This window comes from Lycorma delicatula, chromosome 5, assembly GCF_047948215.1.
Source record: "Lycorma delicatula isolate Av1 chromosome 5, ASM4794821v1, whole genome shotgun sequence".
In the NCBI taxonomy this organism is placed as follows: Eukaryota; Metazoa; Arthropoda; class Insecta; order Hemiptera; family Fulgoridae; genus Lycorma; species Lycorma delicatula.
Genome location: NC_134459.1, coordinates 152487430 through 152498195, shown reverse-complemented (window position 1 = coordinate 152498195; position 10766 = coordinate 152487430). Strand labels below are relative to the sequence as shown.

Below are 10766 nucleotides of genomic sequence, written 5' to 3'. Positions count from 1 at the left end.
TTTTATCACCTTTATCAACTTTATGTATAACGTTAAATTTTTCTGAAAACTAAGACACGTCTGTATTAACATTATATATGGCACACTAATGAAACAGTACAGTACAGTATTGTATAACGTGAGTAATGTAAACACAGACAGAGACCAACTGAATTAATCCCAGGGAAAATTATTGCTGAACTGTATGTATGTATTGAACAATAGGGAGTATGTGTTGAAGGCACTTTTCTAAGAATTCTATTTATTATATCTACGTACTGTAGATAAATGTCTCATTTAGATATATGAAAAAAAGTTTGCACATTAATTTTAGTGCTCTGCATTAGTTAATGGATTTTGGAAAATTCCACTACTTTAATGAATAGACACAGAACTTTTAACGGCACAGAACTCATGTTTAAATCTTTCATTAGATTTTATTGTTAATGGGTTATAAGAGAATCTTGGGAATCTTCGCTTTACCAGTTCAGAAAAATAACCTGTCATTCTTGACTGTTGTCAAGAATACTTTGTGTTTGTATACAAGTACAATTTAGGTACGCAAATCAAAAGAATAACTACCTTAAACTCATATCCAAAATACTAAATTTAATGTCCTTATTTTTAAAATATATTTCGTAAAAATTACTGTATGTTACTACATATTATGTTAATATGCAGTATGTCACCATTTCGTTATATAAGTATGAATACGCAAAAGAGAGGTAAATTTATATGTACTTTTATTAAAATGTCACGGTACAGTAAAAAATTTGTAAAATACAGGTTCAACTATATTATTATTAAAAGTTTAAATAAAAAAGTTTAAAAAAATTCTAAAATCTCTTTTTTTAAATTTGATTGGCTCTCACCCCCCTCCAATATTGTCCCCAAAGTATATTTTTTTGGGCTGCATAAAATACTACTACGCTTAGGAAGAAATAAAAAATATTTGGTTAAAAAAAAGCTATATTATTTATATACACTTTTTATAATTAAAAAGTATATTACTTTAAAAAAATGTTTTTTTTTTTATTTTTGGGGAAGGGAAGAATTTAGGGGCAAGTATTTTTTTTAAATGGTAAGATAAACAAGCATGCACCCAGGTAATGAGCTTAATATAAAGTGGGGTTGTGCTGACAAAAGTTAGAAAAAATTGACTCCAAACAAACTATCTATGGCACCCCACAGAGATGTTGATCCCAAACTTTTACCAACACATTTCCTCATATACATGAGTCCCTTGCCAAATTTCATAAAAAAAATTGATTTACCCCATCAAAAGTTAAGCTTCAAACGTACCAACACACATACATACGTATATTCAAACATTAACCCCCTCTTTTTTTTTGTTTTTGGGGTCCTTGGATAATGAAATGTCAAGAACTGTAAGAAAAAACCTAATTTAATTTTTTATTGATTACCATACTTTTATTCTTGCAGCAAAACTCTAGAGTTATGATGCCAGGAAAGTAAAAATAAACAGATTGTTAAAACATCATAAAAATAAAATACATTAAGAGTTAAAAAATTTAATCAAGAAAACTTTATTTTCATTTCTAATGAACAAATATTACATATACTTACATTAAAAGGGATACATTCAAAGAAAATGTTTTATACAATATGAAAACTATGGTAAATAAAAAAATTCCACATTACTCATATGAGTATAAATGCTTGTACTCAAGCATTTTCTATACAAAATAATTATGTATAAATATGGCACTTTTTCTAAATATCTATACCCATAAGTTTTTTGTCAAAAATAAATTCAGCGACATTTGTATGAGTATAATTACTACTTCTATTAATATTTAATTTTTTCAGTGTTGAAATTTTTCCAGCTAAATCTCTTTGACTTTTATATTGTTCTTCTAAATATTCGGTAGTCAACCAGTCTGTTATCTGTTTAAACATAGAAAAAAGATTAACAAAAAATATATTTTTACATTATCATATATTAAACAGATATTTTTAGGATGGAAAATCTAAATGGGAAATATATAATTTTTTTAATAGCTGTAAAGAGATTTTGAAAGAAGCTACTCAATTTTTAAATATGTTTGCAAAAACAATAAAAAAAAATTAATATTCTTATTACAGTAAAATATAAACAAAATATTACTTGATACTGTTATGAATATCCATCTGTAACCCAACTTTTTTAAAAATGAAGATCATTAACTGCAAAAATTGGGTTCAGCTACTACTACAGATATTAGTTTTTTTTTTTTTTATTCTTGTCCTTGTATTGCACTCATAAATGTATAATTTGAATAAATAAGGAACAGAGAAGTAGAATAAAATTAATAAATAAAAACTTGATTATTTTAAAAATAACTTTACTAAGTGGCAGAATTAATATAAGGCCAGCAAAATAAATAACAAAACTAATGTATTGCCACATCAGCAAGTACAAAATTTTCATTTCATATCATATGAATAAATAAAACCATTAAAAATTTAAAATGATAAAACTTAAAAAAACTGACTAAACTCATTAAAAAACTCCTCCAAACTTCCACACTGGAATTAAATATCAACTAACCTAAGGAGAATCAACTGCTTAAAATTTAATTATGTTTTTTCTTTTTTTATTACAGATAAATTAATGTTTATTCTATACAATGGTGTAAAATTTATAGCCAATTTTATTGTTTTCTATTATATTTTCAACTAAGAATATTTTGATTGAAAAGAAAAATTGACTTTTTTAAGATAAAACTAAATGGTTTTGTAAAATGTATGAAAAAACATTTAATGAAAATAATGACTTTATAAGTACCACAGTATAAAAATTTGAAACTTCAAGAAAATGTACTTAAAAGTGTATGGTAGAGACTTTTGAAATTATCTATAAAATGTTAGATTTTATAGATAACATCCCAAACCCTCAAAGTTTGGGATGGAAAAGACAAAAATTACAAACATGAAAAATGTAACATGTTTGAAACATGTATATTGCCTAATTCTCAAAGATAAGTAGTATTCACAATCACCTGATAAGTCAGAGTGTTAATTGTCCTCAAGATTTTTATTTTTATTTAACTAGTCTGAACTGGACTCACATTTTCAAACATATGACTTAAAGTCAACACTGAGCTTTCCAGACATCATCACTAATATCAAAGCTATGACTAAATATTGTAAATGAAACCAAACTTGGAAGTTTCTTTTTAAATTTTACTTTATTTCTCAGCCTAAAAAGCTGATATAATTACTATTACATTATATCAGAAATCAAAAACTTTTGCTCAAAATATAACTAATCAATAACCTTGCCATAAACAATAAGTGTACTGAACATTCACTTTTACACACAACTGTTAAGCAAGCATTTGTCCCTTGAATGCATTAGGACATGTTTAAAAGAATTTCCTTTAAATACGGAGGCCCATCATTTAAAAAAGTAGCTTCTACAAAATTATACTTAGAAAACTGTCTCTAATTTCTTTAAATTTTATTTGCTGTTTACAGCTGGGACTAAGGAAGAAATTTAAAAAAATTCAAAGCATAATTCAAAGCATAATTCAAAGCTTGTTGATGCTTGTTATTCATACATTCAAAAGGATCATTAAAAACAAAACAACAATAATCAATAAATGGAATAATCAGTGCCCAAACCATGATAATTCAAACTATGTTTTCGGTCTTTCTTTTTGTTTTCTTTTTAGCTTGCCAGAAAATATACTTAAAAAACATAGGTGAAAAAAAAAGGACATTTGTTTAATTAATAAAAACAAACGAAAATATAATACCTTAAATCAATAGAAAATTACTTAACTCTTCCATAAAAATAAAATAATAAGTAAGTGTAAATACAAATCATAATCTATAGTCAAACTATATGGTAAATAATAAGGTGGTAATCTACAGAAAATTTTTAAAAATGCAGTTAGCTGATAACTGATATTATTTAACATCAGAAGGGCATTTACATTTTATTTTTACAAAAAAGTTATATTCTTTAATTCACCAAAAAAAGGAAAAAAGGTTTATATAATTTAGACAATATTTCAAAAATACTAATTAAAAAACTTCCTTATTAGCAAAGAAGAAAAGGGTTTTCCTCAATAAAAGATGTTTCTTATAGAAAAAATTGAACTTTGTTTAAGCTTTTACAAATGTAAAGTGGTTTCAATCTATTTTAAGCACATTAATAAACCAGATAATGAAATTAAATCTATAACAGTAGCATCACAAAGTCCAAGTATTCATTTTTTATAAAGTTAAATAAATCTCAATTTAAAAGTTTGTTTAGATAAAAATGTTATAATCTTACACCATTGTTAAGTGTTTCTAACAAAGAAAAAATGTCTATGTAACTTCTTGAACTTTGTTCATTAATGTCACATTTACATAGAATTAGTGTAAATATGATCCAAGACTATCTTAAATAAATACTAAAATTTGAATTTACAACTCATGCATTTAAACTGCTAACCAGATACATTTTAAATTATATAGCACATGATTATTTTAAATACAAGTTCCATTATTTAAGATAACATATTAATAGTTTTAAATACACATATACGAGGGCTATTCAGAAAGTAAGGAACGTTTTGGAATTTTAAAAAAACCAAGTACAAGAAAAACTTTTTATTATACGCATGTGAAAGAGGGACTAAAATACTACTTTTCAACATAATCACCATACAATTTCAGGCACTTATCATAGCGGTGGACAAGCTTTGAAATTCCTGTGTCATAGAATTCTGCCGCCTGTGATCTCAACCACTCAGTGATGCGTACTTGAAAATTTGTGGTAGCCTAGCTTCTGTGAAACAATTTCAAACAATAAAGTCCATGAAACTTGTGGGAAACAAAGAGAAAGCTCAGTTATTGTGAAACGGCGGTTTTCACGAATCTTTTCGTCAACTTTGGAGACCAGATCGTCAGTCACAATGCTCGGACGTTCACTCTTCTCTTTATTGTGAACGTTTGTTTGGCCATTTTTAAACTGAATGCACCACTTCCTGACAGAACTTTCACTCATTACGTTGTTCCCATATACTTCACACAGTTCCCGATGAATTTCTATTGGTTTTAAGTTTTTTGTAAAAAACGAATCACAGACCGCACCTCACAACTGGCGGGATTTTCGATTGCAGCACACATTTCAAATTTGTATATAAAAAAATCCGGCAGTGCGGAGATGTTCACGTTGTCACGGTTGGACGCTGACTGAGGTGCCAAACACGAGCACACCAATATAAATGCGATTGGCGTGCACCTGGCAGCGTCAGGTGGAAACGTTCCTTACTTTCTGAATAGCCCTCGTATTTAATACTAATACACAGTAATGTTAAGCAAATTGTTATAGTTTGAATAAATCTTACTTGGCTAATTCATACACAATAATCATTTACAGTGACTACAAATACAAAAATTTATTATCCAAAATGTGTCATCAAATTATACTCAATAATAAGAAAAATAAGCATCTAATTACCTTCCTTCCATTTTTTCAGCTTTTTCAAACTTTTTTTTTAAGTTTTGAATAATGAAAACACTAGTAAAAATTTTCACAAATCTCAGAGTTACGAAACCATCACTTTCACCAGTTACGAAAACAGATATGTTTATATTATAGGTAGTCTACTTTTTGCTAAAATGTTTACTTAAGATGCAAAAGCAAAAATTACTGAATGTGGAGCATATTTGAATCCTAATATATTTAAATGGATTTAAATATATTAGGATTCAAATAACATCTGAATTTAATAAAGAGCCAACCTTTAAAATATTTTACTTAACTATTTCCCTCTACAAACTTATCGTAAGACCTCTTTTCACACTTTGTCAATGTGATTAATTTTTAACAACCCCTACAATACCACTCTCAAAGGCCTCTATTCTTTTCTTTTATAATTTTTTACTGCTCAAATTTTACAACAAATCACAAAAATTGTTTAATGATTTTTTTCTAATTCTTAAATCTATTTGGTTACTAGCAAACTTCTTTTCTGCTTAAAAGCTTAACCTTGCTTATGCCACTCTGCTTTAGATCTCAACCTTAATTTGCTCACCCTTTACAATTTTAAAAATTGACAAAATTCTTTAATTTCGAATATATTAGTTCCCCTCGTACCTGTATACATTTTTAAAATTGCTTTATTTTTATCTACTTTTAAATTCTTTTTTTTCCACTTGCAACAAACAAATCCAAGCCACACACAACAAGGTTTCTTTACCTGAAGGTTGTGGTGATAAAATGCGAAGTTCTGAAATTTGCTTACAACTTCACACGAAAACAATAATAAAATCGTTTTATGAGAAAAAAATCATTCGTTATATACATTTTACTTACATTTATAAGTACAGACATAAAGAAAATAAATTAATGAGATAGTTGCATTTGTTTTCCATTTAAAAGTTTCTCCATAAATGGTTCTAGTAATAAAAGACAATTTGCATATTTAGTTTTTAGTGCAACCATAGATGAAAAACTCTTTCACAAAGGTAAGACACGATGAAAGGGATTAATATTTTCAATGCTTCTGTGATTAAATTTCCATATTCACTTTGATGAACAAGCCAAAACATATCTAAATTTTCAGATGTGAATTGTACTTGTAATGTTTTATTGGCAGTTCGATGAGCTGGTTGTGAATCTCAACTGGTAATTTAGCAGCTGCAATAATGTTTTTACTAAATGGATTCAGTACACACCTCTTCGAGAAATCATTTTTATCTTCCAGTAAATAATTTGCCAACTGAATTTTTAGCTAACACAAATGCATCTTCATGCTATTCAAACTGTGGAGAATAATAATAATAGTCTTCTTCATCCAAATTTTTCTCAACGAAATTGGAAATGAGTGGAAACATATAAAAATTTTGCTATAAAGGCGAATAATCCAGATATTAAGCTTCTTAATAAAATCATGAACTTTGTCATTAATAAAATGATTTTATCATGTCCTTGTAAATTCACATTCAAGTCGTTTAAATGCAAAAATACATCAGCTCAGCTAAGTAAGCCAATAGCAACATTTATTCATCACCCTGCAAAAAACATTGAGAATGGCATTTGTTTATCCTGGAAAAATACTATAAATTCATCTCACAATTCTAATAACTGGGTTAACACTTTCCCCTACAATAACCATCTGACTTCTGTATGGAAAAGAAGAAATTTTTTTCTTTTTGCCCATTCCATGTCTGCGAAGGAAGTAGTGGTTCCATTTCCCCTTGGTATAAACAATCTTTTAATTCTTCACTGTTCTTTCCTGTTATCTCAATTTGCACAATCACTACATACTGCAATAGATTTTGGGCATTCTATATTAGAGTTTATATTTAGCTTTATAAAAAACATGAAACTGACATTGCCCTGTTGCATGACCAGGTATTTATTTGTAAGGAACATATTTTTTTGATCAATTTGTCTCCATCACAATCTATCTAACAAAACATAATGTTTGCCGCTTCTGTTGATTCATCAAATTGAATACTAAAAAAGTCACTTGAACTATTTGAATTATTTGATCACTAATATCAGCAGCAATGTCCTGTGTCATTAGAAAGCACAATTATTTTCAATTTTTTGCTTCTTCCATGGCTATTAAAGCACTGACCACATCAATTACAGTAAGTAATATGAAGTTTTCTCTGATTATATGAGGTTTGGACATCTTAGCTACTCTTAATGCTAGGAGATAAGATGTACTTAGCCATCAGATGGCTTGATTTACAAATAGAAGCATGTTGATTTTTCAAAGTATGTAATTTTCTTTTGAAAAATTCCAAGGGTTTACTTTTATAATCTAGCTATTTCGTTTTCAATTGTTAAATTAATTCTGATGGCTTTCTGCTTTCATAGAAGAGGATTTGAAGTCAAACAACGTACTGTGGCTTTCCATCCAATTAGGTAAAAAACCCATAATCTAAATAACTGTGATTGTACAATCTTGTATTTTTACCAATCAATTCACCACTAGATGTAGATGACACTTAATTTTTTCACAAATTTATGCAATTTGCATAAAAATCTAATTGCAAAATAAAAATAGTTACACTGTTCGAACATACACTAAAAAACCAAGACCTCAATTATTATTGTTTTCAATGAAACTACGCTTTTAAAAACTTAAATATAGTAACCAGATGCACGCTTTGCATTCAAACACTAAACTGATGTTCTGCAATTCCTTATGTCTCCTTTATATAGCTGACCAAATTTTAAGGAGCACGTATACATCAAGTTGGATTTTGCAAATATTTCATGTTCGTATACTTCATACATGCATGTTTAATACTTATCACTAACAACACAGCTAAATAGTTTTAACTAGGTTTCATTGGGTTTTGATTAGGGGGGGGGGGGTCGCAAAATATTCATATATATATATACTCATTATATATTCCTGGTTCTTCTATACACAAAATAAAAGCAATAAGCATTCTTATCTTACTCCTTTCTGAATCAAAGGATGACTTAATTCATCTTTCATTCTTTATCACTACTAACTAATTTTTGTAAAAACTGTAAATAACTTTTCTTTCCACAGGAAAATTTTAACCAGTTTTATTTATGATAGTAAACATATTATTCTGTTATAAATTATTGAATACCTTCTCCAGATCTACAGATTCTAAACCGACGACTAATTCCTGCCTGATTATTAATTCCAAAAGGCCTTCCTTGCTCTACTTTTTATGAGATTGAAATGGTCTTCATCTAGAGTTCACTGTATCAGGAAATTCTGGTTTGGACTCACAGGGATAATGATAGCAGCATAAAATGCAGCCTGCTATTACTGCAGGTATGTAGTTAATCACACTTAGCAGCAGGCAGATGATTATGATAAGGTAATAACGACAAAGCAGTTAACACATGGCTTGATAGAGCCAATAGAACTAGACATATAGTCATTTGCTATTTGTATGACAGTCATTCACTCAAAGAAACCTACTGCTGAATATTCTGTTCATTAATATCTTTGTGAGTATTTTAATCAATATTAAGTGACCCATTAAATAGACAAGTTCACACATGTATATGCTTCTGCCTTCTTTGGTATGGAAACAAGGTTTTTTTTTAAACTCTTAAATTTCACATAATTTATCAGTTATGCTTTTCATAAACAAAACAATTCTAACTGAATATCACCCATCCTCAGTACCTCTGTTTTATTTACAATCTTATAGAACTCTATCAATCTAAGAAATCATCAATTATTTTGTCATTATAATAATTTCTAAAAAATAAACCTCGACTTAAAATAAGTCAACCATCTGTTTGAAACTGCTAACAGCACACTTATCATAGTTAGGAATAAAAAGACCAACTATTCATGTGTATTTTAAACAGGTTCAAAAATCAACAGAAATGATAAAATTACGAGTACAGATTAAAATAATGCTGATATAATTATTCAAGGTCAAGTTTTTTAATCAGAATGACAACTGTATAAAAAATACAGTTAAAAAAAAATATTTGTAATCAACTACATTTCAAATTATATGAAAATGTTTTCTATAAAAAAGATATTTAAAATTTAAATACAAATACTAAAAAAATATTTTTTTACAGATAATAAATTTAAAAAAAATATATCATACCTAAGTAGCTTAATTAATAAAAAAAGAACACAAGAAATACATTGTTAATGGAAATAATTAACTTTGATAACAAAGTCATCCTAGAGGAGAAAGCAGATAAAAACTCAACCTGAAAAATATTGAAAAGGTACTTACATGATAATCATTCTGAGTTGTCTTTTCACATATGGAAATCAAATTTTTAATTGCATTGGTAACTTTAACTTCTAATTGAAGGGCGCCTTGAAGAGCAGCAAGGCCAGATACCAAATTAGTCTTTGTAGAAGTCTAAAAAAAAGTTATGAAATAAAACAGGTACAGTTTGTTCATCCTCATATCTACTATTTCAAATGTAATTTCTGATATTTTACCTTTATGAATCAAAATATAATAGTGTTCAAAAAGTGACACAACCTTATGGAAAAACGTTTCCTTTTTTTGTAGCAGGTTTATTAATTGAAGAAAATGGGTTACACAATGCAGCAGAGAATATTCAATCTCTCAATATATTAGATATGCCAGTTATGCCCAGATCCAAAATGCCTTCACAGAAAACAAGTCCTCCATCAAGTGGCTGTACAACAAGTTCCAAGAGGCAGGGAATGTGACAATGTGGCAGATGCAGCCAAAAATGGTCGACTGAAAGTGCAACACCTGAAAAGTTGATAGACGTGCAAGCTGCATATTCTGTTAGTGCCAAGAAGTCTGTACGACACCTATCTAGCCAGTGTGGTCTCTCTGTTGGTAGTACCCATACAGCATTGTGCATTTGTTTGAAGATGCATCCATATTTTCCAGTTGTTTGCAGGTAACAACTGCAAACAACTGAGCAATTACTTGATTGTCTAATTTTTCTACATTGACAGAAAAAGACACTGGAAAACGTGTAGCTTTCTGTCAATGGTTCGTGTCATCTGTAATACCAGATAAGAAAGTTGATGACTGGTTTTGGTCTAATGAGGTGTGGTTCCACCTTGATGGATACATGAAAGCACAACATTCACACAATTGGTATACGAAAAATCCACTTCAGGTGCACGGACAAAAAGTGGGTGTTTGATGTGCAATGTCATGCACCAACAACACTATGACTTTCTTGGATCAATGTTTTCATGGAAAAGTGATTTTTGAAGGGGTTGTGGCCCCCTGCCTTCTGATTTATCCCCTCCTGAATTTTACTCATGGGGACACCTTAAGGATGCTGCTTACAATACTCATTGATGAATTCACATCAT

The 10766-nt window shown here is 28.9% G+C and overlaps 1 protein-coding gene across 1 annotated transcript in view; it reads right to left on the bottom strand.

Annotated features, from left to right (window-relative positions):
- Positions 1–1502: 1502 nt before the first annotated feature.
- Fer1HCH (ferritin 1 heavy chain) overlaps positions 1503–10766 on the bottom strand; it is a 50543-nt gene continuing 41279 nt past the window's right edge. Inside the window, exons 4-5 of the mRNA XM_075367347.1 lie at positions 9688–9819; positions 1503–1887 (exon numbers count right to left, since the gene is read on the bottom strand). Of these exons, the coding sequence (XP_075223462.1) occupies positions 1714–1887; positions 9688–9819 (306 nt within the window). The 3' untranslated portion in view covers positions 1503–1713. The remainder of the gene's footprint in view (positions 1888–9687; positions 9820–10766) is intronic.